Consider the following 27,458-nt stretch of genomic DNA (forward strand, 5'->3'; position numbering starts at 1 on the left):
GGCATACTTTACCCCACAGCCACACCCTAGCTCTGGTTTCTGGTTTCCTTGTGACACGTAAGTATGACAGTGACAAATGTTCACTGTCCACTCTGCCATTGAGATTGTGGCTGGAATCTAGCTTTTGATACATTGGATCTTCAGTGTCCTACTTGGTTGTTTTTGTTGTTGTTTTATTTTTTTTATTTTTTGACAGGCTCATCATAAAACTGAATCTGGCCTTGAACTGTGACTGCCATGCCTATGCCTCCCGTGCTGGTATTATAGTGGGATTCTTGAAGACTTACTACCCTTGCATTTCTTTTTTTTTTTTTTTTTCCAGAGCTGGGGACCGAACCCAGGGCCTTGCGCTTCCTAGGTAAGCGCTCTACCACTGAGCTAAATCCCCAGCCCCTACCCTTGCATTTCTTGTAGAAACCATTGAACATCTGCCCCCTACTGGCCATGGGACCCTCCCAGAGGTAGACCCTCGTGAGGGTAGAGTGCTAAGGTGCACACAGGCAGGCCCAGCTGCCGGAGTGGATATGAAGGAGCTGGTGGTATGGGAGGCAAGGTTGGGTCTGCCCTTGGTAGTCTGATATTAAGCAGCCCTCACCTTCCCGTCTGGAAGGCCGTCTTTTCCAGCTTTTCCATCCTGCTTACCCAGGCAGACTCGACTCATTCATCTCTCAGCCCCTGCTACAATGCCAGACACTGCACAGGCGCAAGCGTAGGTGTGAGGGATGCGCTCTCTGCCCGGCCATCTCCTCACCAGGGTTGAGCCCTCATTAGAGGATGAGCTCCTATGTTCTTCTCTTAAAGTACAACTTCCAGGGGTTGGGGATTTAGCTCAGTGGTAGAGCGCTTGCCTAGCAAGCACAAGGCCCTGGGTTCGGTCCCCAGCTCCGAAAAAGAAAGAAAAGAAATGAAAAAAAAAAAGTACAACTTCCAGTTTTGTTACAAGAAGCCAGTTCGCCGCAGCTGCAGGGGAGCACTGCTCTGATGTTGTGGAAGTCTCAAAAGAGTGATGGTGGGGGAGGAGATGATTGCTTGGACCACGAAGGATGGTCCCAGGGGAGAAATAGGGGAACACATGTCCTCAGAGTACCTGGTGGGCAGTGGAACTAGAGGACACAGGCAGAAGTCCTAGAGAAGGACCTACCAGACCAAAGGCAGTGGAGGTGTGCTCGGCTTTACATGCCGGGACCTCTGGGGAAGCGAGGGGCGCCATCGGGATCTTCCTGTTGGAAACGCCTAGCAAACTCTTCCCGTATGTCCTGCTCTGAGGCTTCCAGGAGCCAATGGTTTAAAGCCATTCTTGACCTGTTGGTTCTTAACCTGGGGATGATGACTCCTTTGGCAAACTTCTGTCTCTAAAAACAATTTACATTACAGTTCATAACTAGCAAAGTTTGAGTTAGGAAGTAGTAATGAAAATAATTTTATGGTTGGGGATCATCACCACAGGAACTGTATTAAAGGGTCCCAGTGTTAGGAAGGTTGAAAGCCACTGGTTTAATTGCTGACGGACCCTAGGCCGTGCCATCTGTAACTGGAGCCTGGGAGCACAGCGTGGGAGTCTGACTCTGCCAGTATTGGAGAAGTGCTTACCACCTATATCGGGCAGTGCTGAGCCCCTGGGTGGAGGAACTACGTCTCCACTAGTCTCCCGTACCGTATCCAGCACAAAGCTGGCACAAGGTGACAGCAGGAGAGTGGAGGAATGATACTTGTTGGAAACTGTCACTCATACTGGCACGGCTCTCTGGAGCAGTCCTGTGGCCTGTGTAGTTTTTAGGACCTCCTTCATAAAGCAACACTCTGGGTCAACTCAAGCCTGCTGCTCCCCAGGCCTAGATCATGACCAGGTAAGCTAAGGGAACTCTGATATGATATGGGGGGTGGCTGAGAGCGTGGGTGGTCTTGGGAGCTCAGGGATGCGGGCCTTTCTCCTTAGTAAATGCATAACCCCAGCCTTAGAGCTGCAGTGGGCTCCGGGTCCAGGCTGATCCTAGAATCAAACACAATGGCTGAAGCCTGTCATAATGGCTACTCAGGTGGAGGCAGGAGGATCATAAGGCCTGCCTGAGCTACAGAAAGAGCCTGGACAAACTTAGTGAGACCCTTGCCTCAAAACAAAAAGTACGCCAGGCTCTGGGTTCGATACCCAGCACTGCAGAGAGAGAAGAGATGACGTCACGCAGGCGGGGCTTACCACGCCGTGCGGGACCAAATGCACAGGCTGTAAGTGAACATCCCTCTTCCCTCTCACTGCTGAGCCACACTTGACCTGACTTCTTCATTACCTCTTTCTGGGTCCTCTTTCGTCACTTTGAGAGAACAGAGAACCACCCAGAGAGGGAGGCAGACTTCTGGCCTCTGTCCCCAGTAGGTCTGTAGTGACAAGAGCTGGCACTGTCCCCAGGTCCAGAGCATCCCAGTGACCCCTGTGTATGACGATCCGAGAACCAGCACTCTATAACATCGCTCAGGATAATAAGGGCTTAGTGTCAGTTTTGACTTTTGGCCCTCGAACCACAGAGTAAAACTGCACACTGCCACTCAGTATCTGAAGCAGGTCTGACTCCCACTGCTCCGGACTGCAGTGCACACTTGAGCTTCTTGCTCTACTTCACCACAGACATGCCTCGTCCAGTGAGAAGCCTCCCTTGAGGGACTCTTTCAGATTCCAGATCCCAAGACACACTCCTGACCAATTAAACCAGCTCGACCTTGGTGTGCAGGCATTCGTGTTATAAACCTCTCCAAGGTGATGGCAACATAGCCGAGAGCTAGTTCTCCGCGTGAGTTCCCCAGGCCACCGGTGTAAGAGAGGAGCGTGTTCAAGCCCAGTCTCAGACTCAGTCAGCAGGTCTAAAAGCAAGGGACTAACGTGATCTCTTTCCCTAGGCTAGGTAGGTACACCCTTCAGCTTAAGTTGTGCTGTGGAAAGGAAGCCTGGAGGAGAGGTCGGGGTCACGCTTGGGAGACAGCCATTCTAAAAGGTCAGCATGGGGAGGGTTTTTTTTTTTTGTCTTGTTTTTTTTGTTGTTGTTGTTTGTTTTTGTTGTTGTTTTTGCTTTCTATGTGTAAGCTGTCACTCCCAGGGACCCCCTGTCCTGTATCCCCAGGACTAGGATACAAGCATACATCCCCATGCCAGGCATTTTACAAATGTCTGGGCCTTGAACTAAGCCTCGTGTAGGGGATTCGGGACAGGAGGGTCCCTGGGAGTGACAGCTTACACATAGAAAGCAAAAAACCAAAACCAAACCAAACCAACCAAACAAGAAAAGCCTTGCCATACTGACCTTTTAGAATGGCTGTCTCCCAAGCTTACACGTGCTTACAAAGCAAACACTTTTCAGACTGAGGCATCCTCCGGCCTCCCACCTTAATATTTTATTTTGTAGATGAGGGCCTTGCCCTGTACCTCCGGCTGAGTCTAGAACTCACTATTAGCCTAAGTCGGCCTTGAATTCCTGTGTAGTCCTCCTGCCTCTCCTTCTGAGTGCTGGAATCGGTGCGCTGTCACTATCAGCCTTCCCTGGCGGGACAGCGTCTCACACAGAACGCATACGCCCTAAAGTCTATGTAGCTCAAAGTGACTTTGAATTCTGGATCCTTGAGGCGCTGTCTCTGAAGTACTAGGTTTCTGGCATGCACCCCTACGCTCTAACTCGGGGTCTTCTGCTTCCCATGACAGTAGCCTTCTAGTTGACCCCCCACCCCACTAGGTGCTAGCAATGGGGACGCTGGTCCCAACGTTTCTGTGGATCCTTCCACAGCTTTGACGATCTTTATGGATCCCCCTTGGCTCCTCCATTACCACTCCACGAACCTCCTGTGTGTCTGCCCCTTCTGACTTAAGAGGGCAGAAAGAGCAGCACACAGGATGGTCAGCGGTGCTCCTGGGACTGCACCAGGCCAGAGGTAGGGTGGGGTGGGTAGCTCAGCACTGAGCGCTTCCTGTGGCTTTTCTAGCTCACAACTGGCAGGTCTGCAGGGCTCCAGTCCCAGTCACCACCACCACTGAGGTTTCCTGTTTGCAGCTGCTGCACTGGGGCCAGCTGCTGCACCACCACCCCCAGCCAGCCAGTGTGTGTGAGGTTTGTTTGAGGGTGAGAGGTTGATGTTTCTTGGAAATTAGGAAAGGCTGGAGAAAGGGTCATTCAGCGAGCCCCTGAGGGAAGTGCATGCAGGGTGGAGGTAGAGAACAAGGACTCGGACAGCCCACCTCAATTAGGGCAGACACTGGAGGTCCGCCTGCACTTCGGAGGCTCTCATCTCCTCCTTCAGCTGTCACTAGCAAACTCCATATTATTGACCCTTGAGGTTTTGGGGGTGCTGGCTTGTGGTGAACATTTGCCAAAAGATCCTATCATATGCTATCTTGTGAAGGGGGGAATCACCACTGCTCCCCGTTGCCAAATACAGACTAAGCTTGGATCCCCATTGGTGGATTCATAGCCACTTTGCTCTATAGTCAAATGGAAACACTGTGGCTCAACTCCAAGCCCAGGTACCCACTTGAGAAAGTCACCTCTTGACTTGTCTTTCCTTTGTTCTCATAGGCTGGTGGCTCCACCTCAGGGCCTTTTACAATTCAGGGCATGGCTGGACTCAAGAAACCTCTGTTGATTGTTTGTAATAGCGACGGCCTGTCTTCTATGGCCTCCTGTCCTGAGCCCCAACTCTAGAGAGGTGTGGGTGGGGGCTGAGTTTACCTACCTCTCCTGGTCTGGCTCTCCCTGATGAGGAAGGCTCCTCCGGGGTTCCCAGGTAATAAGAGAAGTTCCTCAGCTTTCTCCCGACTCAGGCCCTCATACAGCCACCTGGAGGAGCAACGAGGGACAGGGTAGGCTTGTGGGTCTTAATAGAACCCTTCCATACCTCTGTATGACCTTGATGAGATCTGCCCTCCCTTTCCTTCTGGGCCTAGAAGTTCTCTGTACCATGAGGAGCAGGCTTAGAGGTCCCTCTGGCTTTGCTCGCAGGGTCCTGCTCCAGAGACTTTGGGAGCAGCCCTATGAAGGCAACCTCAAGCTTTCCTTGCCTGGAGACTCCATTCCCAAGTGTCCTGGCTTATTCAGCCTTTGTCCCCCCGCTGTCTGATCCAACCTCTGGCCTCTGTCCAACACTGCCTGGTCCTCCAGCTCTAAAGTTGGCCCACTCATGTTTGTGAGAAGTGCCCCTCTGTGATCCGACTTCAGATTGTCCTTATAGGCCATGCCTGCCTCCTACCTGTCCCCTTCAGGGTCCTCTACACTTGATTCTGGCCACCTTCCAAAGCCCCACACCCTGATACCTCCTCTATGGGGCCTTCTCTGGGGTCCTAGGTCTCCTAGGCCAAGCTGAACAAGACATGAGAGTTGTTTCTCTGCTCTGTTCAGCCTGTGGTCCTGCATAAAGAGAGCAATGTGGGGAGAGTGGAGGAAGGTCCCCAAGATGGAGCTGAGTCAGTTACTTACCCGTGGGAGACTTTAGCCACATACACACTGGGGATATGATACTCTCTGCCTGAGACTTCCGACTGGACTGTCCACCAATCTCCATCCCTATGGAGAGATCGCAGAGGGCATCACCTTCATTCAGAGGTTGTAAGAACTCATTTCCCAGAATTCCCTACATCAGGCAACTCCAGGCTCCTCCGTGGGTGAGGGCCTGGCAGGGTGGCAAATGATCCAAAGCTTCCTGTTCCACCATCGGCCCCACTGCCTCCCTCCCTGCAGTGTGTCAGCCACTGCCTCCCTCCCTGCAGTGTGTCAGGCTGCCTGAAAACCACCCAGAGACATGCTTACATGGGAGCCTTCCAAGAGTAGCCCTGTGCCTCCCTGTTGGCTTTGGAAGAACCCCTTGACCCAGGGAGCAACATCAGGGGCCCAGTGTAGTAGACTTACTCAGATATGATGGTCAGTGGTTCCCCGACTCTCAGAGATAGTCTGGCCTGCTCACCTGCTGGGAAACTGCCCAGGGCCACAGCTGAGACCTTCTGTCTTTCTAGAGAGAGAGAGAGAGAGAGAGAGACAGACACACTTACTCTCTTGGTCAGTCCTCTCTCAAGATGTGAGATCTAATTGAGTTTTGCCTTGGCTCCCCTCAGTCACCCCTCTACAAACTAAAAACCTGCAGTCCAGAGGCAGGGGATGCTGCTTAGTAGAACAGTGCTTGCCTAGAGCGGGCAGGGTTTATATCCCTAGCACCATAGCAAAACAAAACAAACCCACCACAGCTTGAAGCCTATACCAGCATGGGTCTGAAGTGGGCCTCTGAAGGCTGGGGGGACCACACAGCAGCTCTGCGGGCAGGGGAGGAACTCAGGAAGGCTAACAGCTTGGCCTGGGGCCCCAGGAACGAGAGCACAGTGAGCTCCAGCACTGACATGTGCTGTCTGTGGGGAGACAGAAAGCAGGGTCTATGAATGGAGGACCACCTCCCTTTCCAGAGTAGGGTTCTTTCCCACACACATGACTATGATTTTCGTGCTCCTATGTCTATGTGAATGGGCTCTGTAAGGCTAGAGCACTGTGCACAGGCAAAGAGTGGATTTCCAGTGGCCTATATCTGAGGTAGTGAGTGAAGGCCCTCACTGCCCTGAAGTGCCACCAAAGGCTGCTATTGCAGGCCTGACCAGGACAAGGGCCCCGAGGGAATATATGACTAAGGGTACCTGGATCTTGCACATCAGGCCCTACTGGGGGCTTCCTACATCATTTTACTTTTTATTGGACCCTTACCACTGCTCGGTGTGTGTGTGTGTGTGTGTGTGTGTGTGTGTGTGTGTGTGTGTGTGTGTGTGTGTTATGTGTATGTGTATGTGTGTGTGTGTGCTGTGTGTGTGTGTGTGTGTGTGTGTGTGTGTGTGTGTGTGTGTTTGGCTATCTCCAATGTGCAGGAAGGTCTTAAGACCCTGATGCAGCCCTCAGCAAGGAGAAGTCATAATTCCAACCCCATACCGCCCAGTTCACAGGCTCAGGCTGGGGAAGAGAGGAGGGTGAGGGGCTGGTTGACAGCTGCACCTCTCAGAAATGATCCCGGCTTCCTGGGAGGCGAAGGTTCCAGTGGAGAAGTGATTGGCCTGGGTCAATGGAAGCAGAGCGAAGCTAAGGCATCAGTCACTCTAGAAATGGTCGAGAGAACTTAGTGGGCATGAAGTCCAACTTGGAGGCTGGGCATTAGGTGCAAGCAGAAGACAGCTCACCCAGTCTAACCATCCCTTCCGAAGCCTGCAGAGCCTGCAAGTCTCTGTTGAGACCTAATTCACCCCCTCCCATCCCTTTCCTTCCCTCTGTCCTTTCTCAGTAAGGGTCTCCAAAGAGAGACTTGTTAGCACATGGATGGAGGGGCCAGGAAAGGCAGTCAAGGTCAACAAGAAGGGTTCTTTGTCCCTAAGGAGCTCCAAGGTACCAAAGTCCCACAGGACTCTGGTATGTGCTCAAGAAGGAGCTGAGACCCAGGAGTGGGAGAGGAAGAACAGACAGACAGATATACAAGAATCCAAGAGGTAGGTGAGGATAGAAGGTCTCGGTTGTAGGCAGGACGGAACCTGCTCCCCAGTCTTCCCTCTTTAAAGGTTAACAGAAACCCCCACAGCAGGAAGCTTCTTAGACCCCAGAGTCTTGCCTGCCTGACCCCTGAGGCGGTCGCTGTCTCTTTTTTTTTTTTTTCCGGAGCTGGGGACCGAACCCAGGGCCTTGCGCTTCTTAGGCAAGCGCTCTACCACTGAGCTAAATCCCCAGCCCGGTCGCTGTCTCTTAAGAGTGGAACAAGAAGCCAGTGGCCCAGCTCCACACTTTCCTTCAGAAAGGTGGCTCTGACCTGCCCCTCCTCACACTCTTATCCCTGCAACACCCTGCCACCAGCCCTAACACAACCATCATTGGTAACCGTTTAGTTTCTGGCTCTGGGACGGAGACTGGGCCCATCTAGTCCATTGTTGTGTCTTCAGTTTCTTTCTCAAGGCTTGGCACCTAGCAGGGCCTCAGTAAGTTTAAAATGGAGGTAGACCTGGGAAGGAATGATTCCTAGACTGGGCTAGTCACAACTCCTATTCCTCCTGCGACAAGGCAGCTCCGTTGAGAGAGACCCTCCTTTCCTTGGAGAGCAGCTGAAGGGAGAAAAGATCCCCTGAGTCTGGTACACCTGCTCAGAAGCACGGAATGACTCAGCAGCCTGCGGCTGCAGCTACCTCAGTGGAAAAGAAGGCGGTGTCTGTGGTTTTCAGGTCTCTTCCTGAAGGTATCCCACTGCACCTGAGAGGGCTCCAGAGCCCCGAAGGCGCCTGGGATGTCACGGCCCTGTGGAGACTGGTACTAGAGAGATAAGAGGCTTAGGAAAAGAAAACCCACATCTTAAGGGATCTGGGGGTTGAGAACTAGTAGCTTCTGCCCAAGCTCAGCTCTGCAGCCTCGGTGGAGGTAATTTACTACTCCAGCCCCTCCCTAACAGTGCTGCTGGGTTCAGATGATCTTATCTGTCATGGTTAGTTCTCTGGCCCACCAAGGCTCCCCCACACAGCATTTGGATAATGCCTGATCAGACCAGTCTGGCTGTTTCTGTGAAGATAGTTTTCAAACCAGACAATCCCACCCCAACCCCCATCCCCCGCCCCCATCCCCACGCCCAACCCCGTTTTGAAACGAAAGACAGGCTCTTCCAGTCAGTGTAACCCAGGCTATACACAAACCCATGATTCTCTTCTTTCTGCCTTCTAAATGAAGTATAAGCTTGTATCGCTGTGCTAGCTTGACATTCAAACTGTAAACGCATTTTTGTACACGTGCTGGGAGTGGAACCACAAGTTCCCAAAGTGCTAACCATCAACTATTCTTAACACTGAGTTCCACTCACGAGCCCTCACGGTTCACGTTCTAACCACTTCTGCAGGCTCGCAGAAGCTGGGAGCCATCTGGCTCACTGGGAAGGGTAGCCATAGACTTTCACTGAAGCTTGGGGTTGATTGGTGTAGTTGGCCAAAGACCCAGCGGCACGAGACTTAGGTTTCTACAGCCTCATGATGCTTGGAAGGGTCTGGGGGCTCCACAGACGTCACCTACCTGCTTGTATGGACACAGGTTCCTGGCCTGGACCAGAGAAGCTGGAACTGGAGCTTGGGCTGGAGTTTTTCCCTCTGCTGGGCAAACTTCCCATCATTCCTCAGCACACTCTCAGAAGCACACTGAACCTGAAAAGGGAGCTGCTATGTAGACAGAGCCCTGGATCCCAGCTTGGACCCAGATAGTTGACTGTCACAGGGGGATGACCTGCTCTGCCAGAGCCGAGGGAAAGGCACCATGAAAATGAAGTATCTTAACAAGCAGCCTCTCAGGACCTTGCAAGTCATCACTATGCTGGGCTGACTAACATAGACTCCAAGCCGAGACCATGGACAAGTTTCAGGTGATTTTCTCTGTGTCCCATCTTTTCTAGGCAATGAGCTTTTTCCAGTCAAGTCTTCTGGGCCTTTCTTGTGACCCCGCCCATGGGTTAACCTGCCTTCTCCATTCTTTTTGTGTCTGTCTGGACTCCACTCTTTCTTAGGAAGATCCCTGGGAAGCTTCAGCCTATGCTGATGATCCTCCTTAGAATTCCTGTGGACTGGAGAACCATCCATTCCTTAGGCCTGGGGTCAGATTCTGCTACTTAGTGGCGAGGATAGTTGGGAGACACTGAGGTCTCTCCAGGCATGCCAGGGACCATGGCTACAGTTATTAGATGGGCCAAGGAGGAGCAAAGAGGTCTTGGGATGGGAGTCATAAGCAGAGACGACACTGAATATTGGTGCCAATGGCACTGGGTAAGACTGCTGGTTATCTGTCAGTCTATGTGACATAGTAGTGGCTTGCGAAGCTCTGAGGGACTGACTGCTCACTTCCCTTCTTGGTGTTCCCTTTCCTCATCTCAGAACTAGGGATAACCACACCCCACATTTGGGTTTGATAGATAGTGCCCTGGAAAGCCAGCCCTGGGACCACACTTCCTTCCTGGTCTTGAATGTTCTCTGTGACAAATTCCTCCAGGAACTCTTCCTTTTTACTTTTCTGTCATGTTTGTTCATGGTTTCTTTTTGTTTTTGTTTTTATATGAGACTATGAACTGGGGACTATGTCCCCTGGGTTGTCCCTAAAGTCTTGGACTCAAGTGATCCTCTTGCTCCTTAGCCCTGTGATTGGCAGCAGGCGCAGTTGGAGTGTTCGTTCAGTCAGCCATTTCCCTCTAGTCCTGTGTCCTGTACTCAGCATTCAGTTAGGCCACCGAAGGCATCAGCACACATCAACAGAATGAACCAAAGTGAGCAGAGTGTCTTGTCCTCAGATTGAGCAGATCCTTGGTTTCTAGAAAAAGCTGCTTTTCCAACACTATGGTAAGTGGTTCAGTGAGGGGGCTGGGTTCTCTAGTCCTTTTCAGATGGTCTCCTTGCTCTCAGCAGGACAAGATGTAATTCCACTTGTTTCGTTCCATTCAGCTGGCCAGGTACTGCCAGGGGTTGGAAGCACAGCTCACAGAATAGCATGAGGACACAGTGGGTGCCTTCCTTACCCTAGAGATACCCGTTGCCTGGATGAGGATGTTGCTTATTAATGCCATGGGATGACATCCATGTTCTGGAATCCTTGTAGGGATGACAAACCCTCTGTACTAGCCGTGCCCCGCTCCCCTGCCTTGCAGCCCTGTGTCATCATCTGGAGAAACAGCATTTGTCTCTGCTGCCTCTGTGCAGGACCCCAGTATCACGGCACAGAGTTTAGAACACTAAGCAGGCTGGTGGTCCAGGGTTGACTCTGGACAGCCCCTTCCTCTCTCTGACTTTGGGGATTGGGCTGCTTTGGTGAGGGTGGTGGTTCTGCTGCCTCCTGGGGGCTGGCATTTGCTCACTGCCAAGGCAGCTCTTCCATTTGAGCTGCCATGAATATGAGGTTCAGGCTAAGTGCTTGGCTTTCTGCTTGCCATGGGTAGCATGGGGGACTAACTCAGACCAGCTATGTGACCTCAGACACAGCATGCAGCTTGTGGGGTCTCCTGTGATGAAGGGTCCTACTACTGACTTGCTCGCTCCACAGGGCTCACTACCCAGGGCTGTGAAGGGAGCACTGGAGGCTATCAACTCCCTTGCTCTAGTCCAACAAGACCACAACCTTCAGGACCCTTGGGCCACAGGGGACCTGCTCTTTGCTGGACACCTCTCCAGGACTCTGCAACATTCCCTTCCTGGTCGGGCCAAGGCATGGCAACTACTGGGGAAGATGAGGCCCAGGCAGCAGCAGTGAGGCGGAGGATAACCAGGTGCTGGCCACTTTTGCACAAGAGATCAGATCATTTGGCACACATCTGAGTGACATCCTATGTGCATAGGCACTCACTGTCTGTGGTGTCCTGGCGAGAGGGTGGGCAGAGTGCTGGAGAAAGGCAGCAGAAACTGCCCAGTACCCAGGCTGCTTTGCTTCTCTCGAATCCCATTCTCACTGCGATGACCTCATGTGGAGGACGAGCTGCTGCCTGCCGCTCAGGCACCAGGTTAGACCGTGCGGAGCTGAGAGGGCCATCTTGTCTATTGTGATTTTGTGGGCTTGATTTCGCCTCTGGGAACTGAGTGCTAAGGCTCAGTGATCTCTACCCTTCCTTCGTTTTGCTCCTTTTCAAACTGAGACCCTCACCCTGTAAGGACAACTGAGATGCTGTAGGTGACTGTCTTTGGAGAGTAATCTAGAGCCCTTTTATTCAGTGACCCGCAGGACCTCATACCGCTGGCTACCAGTCACCGTCCTACAGCACGACTACAAAGCTCACTCCCAGTCAGAGGACCTGACCCAAGTTCACCAGAAAACAAAGCAAGCATACTTACAGGTTTGCCATCAGAAGTTTGGTGAGGGCAGTCAGCCAATGTGCACACTGGCCCGGCAGGTCAGGCCTTTGCAGGTCCTAAGGTAGCCGGCATCTTAGGCCCTAGCAGGTTGACTCTCAGAATGGAAGATCGATCGCCCTGGTCAGAGTAGGTTGAGGTGTTGAGGTAATTGAGCTTCTTTGTCAGCAGACAACAATCTCCACGACACTGGTACTGTAGCCCTTTGCTTCTCGGGGAAACCAGATTGGGCACTCGTACCAGCACAGCAGGGCTGAAGAGTGTGGCCTAGGGGATCTGAGTCCCGGGTAGACACAGGTGCTCCTCAGAGCTCTGGCTCCCAGCTGCAGCCTCTGTGGTTCTCATAACCCCACAGTCTCCCCGCCTCTGTTTCCTCTGACGCATCACATCATAGATCATGGAGGAACCACCTTGCCCCTTTCCTGTTTCTAGGGAGCAGCTGTGCTTCCCCCATGCCTCAGGCTGGAGGGCCTTCTTGGCTTTTTGGCTCCATCTGGTCCAAGAAATAAAGGCATGTGGAGAGAGACGAGAAGGAGTTTCCCAGGCAGACCTGGCCACAGTAATCACTAGAGCACTCAGTCTCTGCGATTCTGAGTTCAAATATTCAGAGGGGACTAAGCATAGGAATACCTGAGATCTTCTTCAGTTATAGACTTTGAAGTGGGGCTCATTTCTGGTCCAGTGTGATGGCTCGGTGGATAAAGGTGCTTCTCACCGGCCTGATGACCCAGTAATCCTCGGGTCCCAGTGTTAGAAGGCGAGACTGACTACTGGCAGTTGCCTTCTGACCTCCACTTAAGCATATCAGTGAGTGACGTCGGGAGTTTGGGGAAGAGGATTTCTAACAAGCTTATGGGTAATGCCCATGTTGTTGGTGTAGGAACTCTATTTTGAAAGTTCAGGTTTGGGACTGATGTGTAGTTTAGTAGTAGCTGTGTGCTTATAATATTCTAGACCCTGGGTTCGATCCCAAGCCCATGAAAGAAAAACTAGAGTGGTCTTCAAAATATGATTCCAGTAGCCATAGTATCAGCCAGGAGTTCATTAGGTGTGCAGGCCTATCTCAGATCCAGTAAGTCAAAAAATACCCTGGTAGTATCAAGGATCAGCTTCGGCTTGGAGAGGGGTTCCAGAGAGAAGGGGTGTCTGGGAGCAGAGAAAAGAATGACTCAGGGTCAAAACAAGCTGATGACCTCTGTTCTTTGAGGTTTGTGAAACCCCTTAAATAATTCATATTGCATCCTTATATTTTGCGTAGTTGAGAAATTATATATTTCTGAACTCACGTTTTCAGAGTTCTTTCCTACAGTCTTTTTTCTTTTTTTTTTTTTTTTTTTTTTTTGTCCGGACCTGAGGACCAAACCCAGGGCCTTGCGCTTGCTAGTCAAGTGCTCTACCACTGAGCTAAATCCCTAACCCCTCTTTTTTTTTTTTTTTTAAAGATTTATTTATTTTATATATGCGAGTACACTGCAACTGTCTTCAGACACACCAGAAGAGGGCATCAGATCCCATTACAGATGGTTGTGAGCCACCATGTGGCTGCTGGGACTTGAACTTAGGACCTCTGGAAGAGCAGTCAGTGCCCTTAACCACTGAGCCATCTCTCCAGCCCTTTCCCACAGTCTTAAAGGCTGTCCTGAAGGTCTTGGCTTTTACCATTTTGCTGAACTACAGACACACCCTTGTCCCCAGATTCACACTGCTTCCTTTTTTTTTTTTTTTTTTTTTTGGTTCTTTTTTTCGGAGCTGGGGACCGAACCCAGGGCCTTGCGCTTCCTAGGCAAGCGCTCTACCACTGAGCTAAATCCCCAACCCCATTAACCTTGGCAGGGAGAATATTTCCCAGAGGAGGAACATGAAATAAAATGTCCATGTCTTTATACAAACAAGCCTTACACCCACAGCAACCATCATGGAGGTTGCCCTGCTCACTCTGTTTTAGGGGAGGGAAACCCTGTCACTCCATCCCCTACATGGGCAAGCCTGACTCAGCATGGCAGGACTCTGCATTCACATTTCTTGAGTATTTTACAAGTATTTCGGGTGATTCTGAGGCTCGAGCCTGAAACTCACAGGTGTCCTGTTCAGAACTGACAATTACCTTGACTTTCCCCGATAACAGTGAGGACACCTGCCTACTGTCCCCTCTTTAGTGGCCACTCTTTAACACAGGGACTCACCAAACTTCAACACTAGATTGAGTTCAGGTACCACAGCTTTTCCTTGGGGCTCTCTGTCTCCCCTTGCTCCCGAGGAGGTGCTCAGTCAGCATGCAGGGTGGAAGGGCTGGCAGCAGCATTTTCTCTGTAGGAAGGCATAATATTTGTTTAAGGTTGTTGGAGGGAAATTAACGAGGATTCACCCTCCAAGCCTTGGCTCCAGGCAATTCTGATGCCCATCAGACTCAGTGAGGGTTTTCAGAAACAGTGGAGGTTACAGAGACAGTTCCACGGTGTCACCCGGCAGGCTGAGGGGCCCTTTTCCTTTATCCTTTCTTTTTCTGTATTTATTTCTATGCCTGTGTGTATGTCTGTGGGGGTATGAATACCACAAATGGCAGGTAAGAGACACACTGTCGCCTTCTCTGGGACCGAGGGATGGAGAACCGCTCTCCCTCAGACCAGGAGGCACTTCCTGCTGATGCCTGGGTGTCTGGTAAGTGGACTCAGATGCTTCAGGGACAGCACTTTCTCTCTGTAGAGCGAAGCCTGGCGCTTTGCTTTCCATCTTTCTCGGCTAACCGAGGGCTTAGGCCACTTCTCTGGAGAAAACTCCACAGTGTCCCAGACATCACTCACAGGCTTCAGATCCCTCCCTCTGACTTACACGATGACAGGTATGAATCCACGTGGACAGGGGAGGTGACTGCCACCCTGCCTGCCTATCTGTGTAATCGTAACCCCTTCTACTGGTTGTGGTAATTATTTAGTCTTGGCCTGGGCTTTCTACCCGGCCTTAGACTGTTTACAGTCCCAGATGAAATACAAACACGCTTTTATATTTACCATGAGCTTTAAACAACACAGGAGCTGGGCAGCTGCCTACCCTCTATGCTGTTACCCCTAACCCAAATAGGGACCCTTGAATAGTTTTGTATCATTTTGGAAGCTCTGTCTTTGTGCTTCCTGCATACTCAGGTAATATTTAACCCCTTCTCAAAGCTCTGAAGGGGTTGAAGACTGGACAGTCATAATCTCACAATTAAACTTAAGTTCTTTAGCATTGAAGGTGTTCTAGACTTAAAAGGAGTTTTCAGATGGTAATAAAGTTAAAATCAAACACGATGAGGTACAGAATTGTAAACTCTTTAGGTTAGGATGGATGATTACATTTTTTTTCTTTTTTCTATTTTTTTTTTTCCGGAGCTGGGGACCGAACCCAGGGCCTTGCGTTTGCTAGGCAAGCGCTCTACCGCTGAGCTAAATCCCCAACCCCTACTTCTTTCTTTTTAAAGATTTATTTATTTCATGTATGTGAGTACACTGTAACTGTCTTCAGTCACACCAGAAGAGGGCATCAGATCCCATTACAGATGCTTGTGAGCCACCATGTGGTTGCTGGGAACTGAACTCAGGACCTCTGGAAGAGCAGTCAGTGCTCTTAACCACTGAGCCATCTCTCTAGCCTGATGATTAAATATTTTATCTAAATTACCAAATATAGTGGACTGGATATTAGAAGTGTATATCATGCCTTTATAATTTGCATAATTGTTATAATTGTGTTAGATTTCTATCTGAGACAAAAGAGCCTTTTATTGGACTATGAAGGGGGATTGATGAAGTTTGTTAGCTGTCGTAATGCTAAGTGTGGCCCAGAAGACCTGCAGTCTGCTGTAGCCTCTGTGACCCCACCCTCCAAGTCATTTATGATTGGTAAATAAAGATGCCAACAGCCAATAGCTTGGCTCCCCAGACCTGCTCTCTCCTGAAATCACTCTGCAAATACTGTTGTTCAAGTGGAACCAAAATCCAACCTTGTGGCCTAACCCACCCAGATATCCACTCTGCATATTTCCCTTAAAAATGCCATTGAGGGGGGCTGGGGATTTAGCTCAGTGGTAGAGCGCTTACCTAGGAAGCGCAAGGCCCTGGGTTCGGTCCCCAGCTCCGAAAAAAAAAAAATGCCACTGAGGGGGCTGGGGATTTAGCTCAGTGGTAGAGCGCTTGCCTAGCAAGCGCAAGGCCCTGGGTTCGGTCCCCAGCTCCGAAAAAAAAGAACCAAAAAAAAAAAAAAAAAAAGAAAAGAAAATGTGGGGTTCGGTCCCCAGCCACAGAGGGTTCGGTCCCCAGCCACAGAAAAAAAACAAAACAAAAACAAACAAACAAACAAACAAACAAAAAAACCAAAAAACAAAAAACCGGAATGTTTTGGGCTGGAGAGATGGCTCAGCGGTTAAGAGCACTGACTGCTCTTCCAGAGGTCCTGAGTTCAATTCCCAGCAACCACATGGTGGCTCACAACCATCTGTAATGGGATCCGATGCCCTCTTCTGGTGTGTCTGAAGACAGCTACAGTGCACTCACAGACATAAAATAAATAAATGAATAAATAAATCTTAAAAAAATGTGAAAATAAGAAGACATAGAAATGCTACAGTAATGGCATGGGTGTGTTCTTGACACACATGAAAAGGGGTGTGTGGAAGGAATGATAATCCAGCCCACTAGAGAGAGATGCTGTGGCCATGCATGAGTGAAAGAAAGTGGAGGCCAGCTGACGGAATGAAATGTTCTATTATGGAGTGGTCATTTCAAGGAGGAGGGACTTGCATGGTCCAGGGGAGGAGCATCTGCTTAGCAAGACACTTCCATGGTCTGGTGTCTGTCCAGGACATCAGGGGACTCACAGGATTCTTGAGTTCCATCTGACTGATTGCTGGTCACAGACCTGCTGAAGGGACTTTCTCCAGAGCCAATGCTACTTGAGGTGGAGTGGGTTCGTGATCGGGCGAGCCGGGTCATGCTGGCAGATGGTACTGTAACAAAGAGCCAAGAGGTCAGGAGCAGGAGCCTGGGGAAGCCCAGATGCTCTACAAGTTTCAGCAAAGACTTTACCTTTCCCAGCCCACCTAAGATGGTGCCCAGGTCACATGAGAGATCCCCACTTTGCATTATTTGCTTAGGTGAGTGACTGTACGCAAGGCTGCTCTGATCCTCTGCGTCTGGATTCTCCTCAGATTTTCCTTCAGAGTAGGATGGGAAAGCCTACAGAGTAAAGCCTCTTAGCTGTGCCCCCGCCATTCAAACAGTGATTAGGAAGGTGGCTTTGGGAACAGATAGTGGTCCCCCAAACCTGCAGTGCATGCAAGACTAAACCAAAAGAAAGAAATGAAGATAGACAGACAGACAGACAAGTAGGAAGTGTATCACCATAGTGTAGGTCCAATATGGGAGACTGCTATTCAGTCCCAAGGGCTGCCCAACTAAAGCAGGTGCTGATGAGTGTCCACCCAGCTCATACATGTGCAGGTGAATGTTCCACTCCCTGCTGGTTTCCACTCTAAGTCTGATTAGTTGATGGGTTATAGACTGAGAACTGTGGACTCGCAGATGTCAAACTTACCCTATTACAAATAAATAGGGAGCACACACTACTCACTGTAGCCCATCCCCTGCAAAAAGGACTTGAAGGCCTCGATGAGCTTCCCAGGCTGTGGGGACAAAGATGACATTAATTTGTGTGTATGTAGAGAGGTAGCTCTGTGTGTGTGTGTGTGTGTGTGTGTGTGTGTGTGTGTGTGTGTGTGTGTGTAACTGTATAATTATTACGAACACTTCCTTACCTGAACTACTTGGGGCAGTCCTCCACAGTCTGCCATCTAAAAGAGAAAGAACATAGAGGTCAGTAGAGGGGAGTGGCCTCACCATCCCCCCTTCACAGGGGATATATACATATACACATATATATACACATACACACGTACACATACACATACATATACATATATATATATAGAGAGAGAAGAGGAGGGAAAGAGAGAGGATCATCTCCTGGCTGGAACTTTCTATGTAGACCAGGTTGGCTTCAAACTCCCAGGAATCCTCCTGCCTCTGCCTCCTGGATGCTGGTTGTAAAGATCTGCACTACTATGCCCAGCTTGTCTCTATCTAAAGGAATGTGAATCTCATGGTTTCATGGCTAGAATTAAAACTTTATTTAAAAGGGAGTCAATTATTTAAGGTAAAGAATGCCACAAAGAGCCTAAGAGTCTGTGTCTGGGCTAAGCATGGTTGATTGAGTACCTGCTATGCAAACCCGAGGTCCAGGGTTCAGATCCCCAGCATCAACCTCAGTGCTGCTTGTCTGCCATCCTGTGGTTGGAAACCAGGGCCAGAGAGAGGCATGTCTCTCCATCCATTAGCTTGTTGGCCTAGCTGAGTCTATGAGAGGCCCTGCCTCGGGGCTGGAGAGATGGTTTGGTGATTAAAAGCACTTAAACCGGGGTTGGGGATTTGGCTCAATGGTAGAGCGCTTGCCTAGGAAGCGCAAGGTCCTGGGTTCGGTCCCCAGCTCTGAAAAAAAAAAAAGGAAAAAAAAAAAAGCACTTAAACCTCTTGCACAGGACCCAGATTCACATCCCAGCACCGGCATGGTGGCTCAAAAACATTTGACTCGGGGTTGGGGATTTAGCTCAGTGGTAGAGCACTTGCCTAGGAAGGGCAAGGCCCTGGGTTCGGTCCCCAGCTCCGAAAAAAAGAACCAAAAAAAAAAAAAAAAAAAAAAGAAAAAGAAAACATTTGACTCCAGTTTCAGGGGATCTGGTGCATTTTCTGACCTCCAGAGGCTCCTGCTTCTACATGATCCACATAATAAACTCTCACGGGCACATAAACACACACATGAAATAAGTATTAAAAAGAGAAAGGCCCTATCTCAAAATATAAAGCAGAGAGGCATGCATAGTACCCCACACTTTCATCCAGCATTTGGCAGAGGCAGGTTGATCTCTGTGTTCAAGACCAGCCTGGTCTACGTAGTAAGATTCATAGCTAAGGCTACATAAGGTGACCCTGTCTCCAGACAAACTCAAGTAGAGAGTGACCAGAGAACACACCCAGTGTTGACCTCGGATCCCACACATTTGCATGTGCACCTCCAGACATGTTCGTATGCACAGAGGAGTACATATCCCACCCCCAAACACACACGCACACATGAACATACGAAGTCTGAGATTAACAAGGAACCTCCTTACAGTTCAAGGAGTAAGAGGAGAAATGCGTATTCTCACAGATATCTAAGAGACTTGACTGGCCAAGGGTTTGTTTCAATGATGGCCACGCTTATGTGGTAAGTGCCTGTACATGCTAAGCTGTCTCACTGGACAAGGAGACACTCTTCACACACTCACAGCCGTCAAATAACTCAGCATCCGTCTGTCTGCCACAGGCACAGGCTGCTGTGTTCTGTGGCTGCAGATGGGAATGGAAACCTAGAAACAACCACGTCTATGGCTGTCATAAAGCGTTGTTTGTGGTTGGCAATATTGATTCAGGTCTGCCATGAAAAGCTAATTTGAAGCCAGACTTTTTAATCCATATTTTAGAGAAGCCCATCATCGATCATCTGTGAACTCAGCAGCCTCAGAGCTCTAAGCCTCTGTGTGTTCTGAGAGCTAATGTCTCGGCTGGTAACAGGGCTTCCCTTTGACACACACTTGAGAGAGAAAGGGGAGAAGTCAGGAGCCGAGTGGATGGAGACAGAGCAGCAGGCCACTTTAAACACGAAAACACATGAGCGGAGTTTCCAGTTTGGACAAATGCTCAGCCAGAGCTTCTGTCAGGGCATTGACAGAGGACTTTTTGTTTGTTTGTTTTGTTTGACAAAGTCTCACTATATAACCCTGGCTCTGGCTGGTCTTTTTTTTTTTTTCTTTTCTTTTCTTTTTTTTAGGAGCTGGGGACCGAACCCAGGGCCTTGCGCTTGCTAGGCAAGTGCTTTACCGCTGAGCTAAATCCCCAACCCCAATCTGGCTGGTCTTGAACTCACAGATACTTTCCTGCCTGTGCCTTCAGAGTTCTGGGAATTTTTAATCATGTCATGTGTGCCACCGTGCTCAACCAATGGGGAGAATCTTTCTTTCTTTCTTTCTTTTTTTTTTTAGATCAAGCCTTGATTTTTTATTACTTAAAAAATCTATATTTTCACGATTTTCTGCTCCTCAATAAGGAAGCATTCTTGATCCTGTCTCAGACACAGTCAGCACACATGGGCCCCCACAGGTCCTGCTGACCATTCTCAGTTTTAGACAATCTCATAAGGACTTTAGGTCTTATAGCATGAAACCCTGGTTGTCTACCTGGGTACACAGCACATATGGATTTGGTGGTTTCCCAGCCTTCTTGGTATAAAGGTGAACAATCCTATTGTCAGGGGTTTGAGACAGCCTAGTCTTGTTGGAGGATGGGTCGTAGGAAAGCCTACAATGCTATGTCAAATGCTGGGCCATTCTGAGTGCCTCCATGCACTGTCCTGTAAGAAGAAAGAAAGGGCAACAGGGGATGGGAAATCTTCACACTAGCTCAGAAATCTAGGCCCAAGTGGCTATCTGCAGGCCAGCCGGGCTCTTGCATGCCTTTAATCCCAGCAACTCCCAGGCAATTGGATCTCATTAGCTCGAGGCCAGCCTAGTCTATACAGTGAGTTCTGGGCTGGCCAGGACAATGTAGAGAGACTCTGTCTCAAAAAATAAAAAATAAGGGAGTTGTCCTCTGGTGTGGGGATGCAGGATTAGTAGAGTGTGTGCCCAGCATTCACAGAGCCTTGGACTAGATCCCTAGGACTGCAAAACTCTCATGCAGTGAGCCAAGCATCTGGCAGGTGGAAGCAGGGAGATCAGAAGCCCAAGATCATCTTCAGTGACATGGCGACTTTGTGGCCATTCTGGGATACATGAGACCTTTCACTTGAGAAAGAGTGCTGTCTATCTGCTTAGAGTGCTCCTATCCAAATTTATCAGAGTATTTCTGGAAGTTTCTTACCAAGATAGCAAGGTTAAGACTGTAAAAACATTTCCATCCTATTTTAATTCTCTCAATAACGTTGAGCTATTAACTTTAAAAAAAAAAAAATATATATATATATATATATATATATATATAATCTTTTAAAAGAACCATGGACTGCTCCTCTGCTCCTCTACCCCGGGGACAGGCTCTCACTGTGTATTCCAAGACCAAGCTGGCCTTGAACACAGAGATCTGCCTGCCTCTCTCTCCCGAGTGCTGGGATAAAAGGTGTGTACCACCACTCATGATCTTAATGATATAAAACTGTATAGGACAAAGGTACCAATACCTTTACCATACATCATCTTTTGTACTTGAATTCTGAGCAATTTAACTTTTTTCTTCTCTTTATTCTATTTTCCAGTATCTGTGAGGACTGAGGTGGTTTGAAATACACTGGCTCTCATGGGCTTACCCATCTGAACACTTGGTCTTCAGTTGATAGAACTCTTTGGGAAGTATTAGGCAGTGTAGCCTCGGCAGAGGAGGTGTGTCACTGCGGGCGGGCTCCGAGGTTTCCAAAGACTGAACCATTCCCAGTGTGCTCTCTGCCTCCCATTGCGGATCAGGGCATGAGCACTCAGCTGTTCCTGCTGCACCGTCTTTACACCTCTGAAACTGTAAGCCCAACTGAATGCTTTCTTTGATAAATTGCCTTGGTCACCAGGTTTCATCGCAGCAACAGAAACATAAGTATCACAGGGAGAATGAACTCAGGAAGTTTCGATTCGTTTTGTTTGAAACACGGACACAATCCTGAGGAGAGGCTTTCCTGGAAACACCCTCATGAAATCAAGCTAACTCACTTGCGAGTGGTCTGCGGTGACAGAGGACACATTACCTTCAGTAACGTTGTAGTTATAGGGTTGAGGCGGGAATTACATTCAACCTTTAAGAAACAAAAGGGGGAGGAATGATCTTGTTAACTGTGAGGAAATGATCTGTGGCTTGGCATCAGAATGATCCTACGAGATCGACAGCTCAGCTTGCTGGCGGCCAACCCACTTAGAGAGAGTGCAGCACAGACTGTGAGTCTTCTAGTGACTCTTGTCACATCGATACTTTAGGGCACGCCTACCGATCTTTAGGACACGCCTACCGATCTTTAGGGCACGCCTACCGATCTGGACGTGAGCAGGCGAGCTGGCTAAGCAGTGCGGGTGATTGCTGCCAAGTCTAGTGACCCATATCTGCTCTCCAGGGCTCAAATGATGGAAGCAGAGAACCAATTTTTCCATGTTGTTCTCTGACCTCCACATGCGCATGAGCGCACGCATGCATGCGCGCGTGCGCGCGCTCACACAAACACACACACACACACACACACACACACACACAGTAAGAAAATGTATATAAACAGATATCTGGCCAGTTCATCTTTGCAGCCTGTTACTCTTTAATGAACAGCATGGTGACTGTAAAGTCAGTAAGACATGTAGGCAGGTACCTCCCTTCTCAGAGGTGAACAGGCCTGTGGCCGCACCCTGCTGGGCTCTCCATGCCTTCCCAGCACGACTGGACTACCCACCCGCCCGGCCTAAGCACTGTGCCCACCTCCCTGCTCAGCCCCTCCTGCCTGGAGTGGACGGCTGCCCCGCCACAGCCTCTGACCCTTCTGACTCAAGGTCTCCAGCTCTCCAGCATGAAGTTGAACAACTCTGTGCCTCTATTTTTTTCTTCACAACTGAAATCTTATTGGCTGAGGGGCAGTCCACAGATATTTCCATTCTTAACAACCGTACTAAAACTTTTTGAAGTTATCTCAGTGATGTTCCAGGCTCAAACTTGGCAGTCTTCCTTCCAATAAATGGTAGCATAGCAACAGTCAAGCCCTCTTGCTCTTTGTTTCCACTGACTCACAGTTTTGCGCCACACACGTTCACACTCAACCTTTCCATCTTCTGGAGCGCGTTGCTAGGACAGGCAGAGAAATGGACTGCCGTGACCAGAGGCGCTACAGTGCTGACAGGGCAAGGTTCTGTAGGAAATGCTTCTACTAGGAACAGGAGGCCAGATGTAGTTGAAAATATCCCACAGCTGGGCAGTGGCGCACAGGCCTTTAATCCCAGCACTTGGGAGGCAGAGGCAGGTGGATCTCTGAGTTTGAGTCCAGCCTGGTCTACAGAGTGAGTTCCAGGACAGCCAGGTCTACAAAATAATCCTGTTTCGGGGAAAAAGAAAAGAAAAAAAAGAAAGAAAAGAAATAAATAAAGAAAGAGAGAAAGAAAGAAAAGAAAAGAAAGGAAAAAAAATGTTCCAGACACAAACTCACAACTGAGACCCCAAGTTGCCATTCTAGGAGAAAATGGGCTTGGAGTCTTCACCAGGAACAACCCAGGTTCCAAATCTGGTAGATATATTTTTAAAGATTTATATTATTAATTTTATTAATATGAGTACAGTGTCTCTGTCTTCAGACACACCAGAAGAGGGCATCAGATCTCATTACAGATGGTTGTGGGCCACCATGTGATTGCTGGGATTTGAACTCAGGACCTCTGGAAGAATGGTCAGTGCTCTTAACCACTGAGCCATCTCTCCAGCCCAAATCTGGTATATTTAGTACAACCAGTATGATAAAGTTTGTGTCTGGGTAATGGGAACACAAGTGCCCAGCCTTCTGCTTTGTAACCTTCCCTCATTTTCTATGGTGGGCACCCATCACTTCTTTTTAATTCGAGACATACTTCAGAAGGAAGCAGAGAAAGGCTATGGGCCCTTGACCGCCTTCTAGCCTGCTGGATCTGTGGGAACTTCCTCCAGGTGGAAGGCTGGCTGAGTGCCAGCACTGTGACAATAAACACATAGTGTTTTATTGCATTAGTTGCCACAGAGCCATTAAGGACCACACTGATCAATCGATGAGACCTGGTGACACCTCTGAGGAACTGGTTTTTCAAAGTATGTCACAGAAGAACCCGGTAGATGCGGTTGGACAGCGAGACCTAGTGTGGTCATGTTTCTATGGTGTCAGCAGGGGGCCTGCCATACACGTTGGACTGACTACACTTCTATCCCAGTCTCCTCACATCAGCAGCACTTACCACAGCTTCCACAGCAGGTGAATTGTCCCCAACCACCAGTAAAGTAGAACACCTAGGAACAGGGGGAAGAAGAGGGCTCAGTCAGCCAGGAAGGACAAACACTGCTGCACACGGATCAGTCGGGACAGGCACTTACTTTAATGTTTTCAATCTGTTATCATTTTGGCCCAGAATAGGTCTTTCGATCTCCAGGTCTCTGCGTCTAGACAAACAAAGCACAATCAGCATCACTTACAGGAAAAACCATGGCCCTTCCCGTGTCTCCTGGACATGGAATCCAGAGTATGACGGTCTGGTAACACTTTTCCTCACACCCGAGGACAGGAGGGCTCTGAGCTGTGCCCGAGCGGCTGCTTCCATGGTAGCAGGCTATAGAACAGGGGTTTGTGGGATGCTGAAAAGGGGGAGAACTTCAGAACTCAAGCAGCTGCACCACTGAAACCCTCAAGGCTGAGAATTTTCCAAGTAGCATTTTCTGTAGAAAGGAGCCCAGTAGGAGGAGGGAAGGGCATCCTTTTTTTGTTTGGGATGGAGGAGTAGGAGGGCTTTCTTTATAAAGGTCTAGCACAGATTTTTACTTTCAGAGCTGGGATCAAACACAGGACCTTGTGCATTCGAGACAAGCATTCTATTAAAAGAATTTTAACTAAAAATAGGGGCACCCTGGAGAGCAGGTTCAGGCCTGCTGGGCTCCCTGCTAGCCCTGTCACTCTGGGGAAAGTTGCTCTGACCCATTCCTCCGCCTCTCCATCCTCCCAGAGACCAGAGAGGCAAGAGGAGCCAAGATTTCACTCTGGAGAGGTCATTCCCTGCATAGGAAGCAGCCCACCTTCTTCACTCAGGCGATGGAGGAAGGTGTGTGTAACTTCTGAACACACACACTTTGGTCTGTAGTTCAGCACCCATAGGCTATGTCTCTTATGAGACAGTTCCAGCCGGGGTTGGGGATTTAGCTGAATGGTAGAGCGCTTGCCTAGCAAGCGCAAGGCCCTGGGTTCGGTCCCCAGTTTGGTCCCCAGCTCTGAGGAAAAAAAAAAAAAAAAAAAAAAGGAACCTGAGACAGTTCCAGCCAAGAGCAAGTAAGTCGAAGCTCAAGTCCTTTACCCTTTGTTTTTCTACATGCGTGGTCCAATAGCACACACCATCTGTCGCACAGCACAGGGCGCGTTCCCTGCCTCCTTTCTCTTACAGACACCTGTCGTCTCTTTTGAACTGGTCTTCAGGAGTGGGTAACACCATACCTATCATAAGAACGCAGGAAAAGCTCTAGGTTTCCTTGGTTGATATCTTGGGCAATTTGTAGTCTGTAACTTTGAATCAGTTCCAGGTTGGTTTTCAACTCCTCCTAGAGTAAGCAGAAGACATATTCTAAGCTGCAGAGAACAGAGAGCAACACACACACACACACACACACACACGCACACACACACACACACACGCACACACACACACACATACACACATGCACACACACACGCACATGCACACACACGCACGCACACACACGCACACACACACGCGCACACACACACACACACACACACACACACACACACACACACACACGAGGAGGCAAGACCTGTAAGAAATGTAATCTTACTTGGAATACTACATGGAATTGCACTGGAGGGAAAGGTATATCAGGAATCATTAGGAAGATAATTTCAGAACGGTATATAAATATCACCAGGAAGCATCGTGGAGAACAGAGATAAGGAAAAAACCTGTTTGCCTTCTACAGCACAAGGGTGAGAGAGCCGAGAAGATAGAGGCAGCTCCCTGGGCCTGAAAGTGCGGGAACGATTCCTCCCAGGAAACACGGCTGAAGCTCTAACCTCAACCTGAAGACATGACAATGAGAAAAACGAATAGTGGAGTCGGGAACTCAGTCAGTAAATACCTGCTGTGCAAACGTGAGGACTGCGAAGGAGCACCCCTAAAACTCAGACCTGAGAGGCAGGGATGGGGAGATTCCTGGGGCTCCCTGGCCGGCCAGCCTGGCCTAGCCAGGAACAGGCCCCAGTGAGACTGACTCAACAACAGGACATCTCCCTAGGACAAACTGTCACTAAAGAAAAACACCACACATAAACACACACACATGTCCGTACACACAAACAAGAAGTGGATACTATGAGACAGTAGTACATTACATAGTAATCAGACTGAAATGACTAGCCGTGGAGAGAAGCTTGAGCAGCAGAACTAGAGGTAAAAGGGAAGAAATGATACTTTGAGACAGGTAGAGATTGCTGTGAGGGGCAAAAGACAAATATCTCTGAATTTTTCACCTATGACCCATTAAAGCGTCTAACGGTTTTGTCACTGACCACCAGATTCTGGCCCAGGCCAGGGCGATTGCAGACCTGGAGGCCCTGTGCTGAATCAAGCTACAAAATTGCTGGGATCTGAGAAGCCACACAAACCTCAAAGACCAGGAGGAACTGTCACTAAAGGAAAACCAAAGCTCTCCCCAGCTCACCCGCCCTCAGTCGGCTTAGACAGCACTGACTTGGAAGTCGCATAGCTGGGCAGCGCATCCTTGCTCCCACTAGCTTTGCTGTAGGGGACACCTCTGATACGTGGGTTATGAAACAGTTGCCTAGGCAACAGCAGAAGCTTGAAGCCTGCTTTTGTGGGAAACACTGACCCTGTATTTTGAGCCTGTAACTATCGGATGGGCTTGGAGTTGGGTCAGTCTTCTTTGCTGTTCTGATATTTGGATTGGATCCCCCTCAGCTCCACCTGTAGACACGTTGGTCATCCAGGAAACGGTTTGCAGAAACGTTACCCTGAAGACTCTATTCTGCCCTGTACACGAGCTACTTCAGCATCGATCACAGCTCAAGCTCTTCCACCCACACAAGATCCAAGCTAACTACGAGGCCTGGATGTGTGTGCGAGACAATCATATCAACAGCAGGAGAGACTCAGCTGAAAACCTTAAGAGCAGGATTTCATAAGTAAGGAAGACATCTTTTGAAATGGTGCTCATCATGGGGGGGAGGGGACCTCCAGCATTAGCTGACTCCAAAAGTCCAGGGCTTCTTGCTGCTGCCTTTGTTCAGTGAGTAGCAGCCTGACCCCCACTGAGACCTGCTGTCTCCTGTATGCTCAAAGCCTGGGTCAGCCATCTGCAGGAGTCCCAGTAAAGCCTTGTCTGTCACGGCCCTGATAAATGGTTCTGTCCTCTCTCCTGCTCCATGCCACCAGAGCCCACTCTGTAGCATTGTTGGTCTATGGAGGGCAAATAAGGACACGGTCACTAACGCAAATATTTAAGGCAAAAGAAAATGATAGTAATTACCCTCCCTCTGCCGGTACACATGGATTAAAAAAAACATAAACCGTACTCTTACATACATCCTGCTAACACACATGTTTCCACTTCCACTTGGGCCTGGGAGAGAGCATAAGGACATGGAAAGCAATCACATTTTTTTTATATTAACTGTTTCCTACATCCCTGCTAATATCACTTTTTGTTGTTATGGGAGACAGGGTCTCATAGAGCCCATGCTGACCTCCAACAATATATAACCAAGGACGACCTTGAACTCC

General features: G+C 49.3%; 1 protein-coding gene and 1 pseudogene across 3 annotated transcripts in view; both read right to left on the reverse strand.

Moving 5' to 3' along the window:
- Sla2 (Src-like-adaptor 2) overlaps positions 1 to 15,171 on the reverse strand; it is a 26,924-nt gene extending 11,753 nt beyond the window's left edge. The window contains exons 1-6 of one of the 3 annotated variants that reach the window (XM_063284391.1): positions 14,023 to 15,171; positions 11,822 to 12,985; positions 9,036 to 9,163; positions 5,880 to 5,979; positions 5,451 to 5,537; positions 4,711 to 4,814 (exon numbers count right to left, since the gene is read on the reverse strand). In XM_063284391.1, coding sequence (XP_063140461.1) covers positions 4,711 to 4,814; positions 5,451 to 5,537; positions 5,880 to 5,979; positions 9,036 to 9,132 — 388 coding nt within the window. In that variant the 5' untranslated portion in view covers positions 9,133 to 9,163; positions 11,822 to 12,985; positions 14,023 to 15,171. Of the gene's footprint in view, positions 1 to 4,710; positions 4,815 to 5,450; positions 5,538 to 5,879; positions 5,980 to 9,035; positions 9,164 to 11,821; positions 12,986 to 14,022 lie in introns of those variants that run through there. The other 2 variants (XM_063284392.1, NM_001172118.1) reach the window with 2 other exon arrangements.
- A 1,388-nt stretch (positions 15,172 to 16,559) lies between these two features.
- LOC134486193 (protein NDRG3-like) overlaps positions 16,560 to 27,458 on the reverse strand; it is a 38,063-nt pseudogene continuing 27,164 nt past the window's right edge.

Source organism: Rattus norvegicus, chromosome 3 (assembly GCF_036323735.1).
Source record: "Rattus norvegicus strain BN/NHsdMcwi chromosome 3, GRCr8, whole genome shotgun sequence".
Lineage (NCBI taxonomy): Eukaryota > Metazoa > Chordata > Mammalia > Rodentia > Muridae > Rattus > Rattus norvegicus.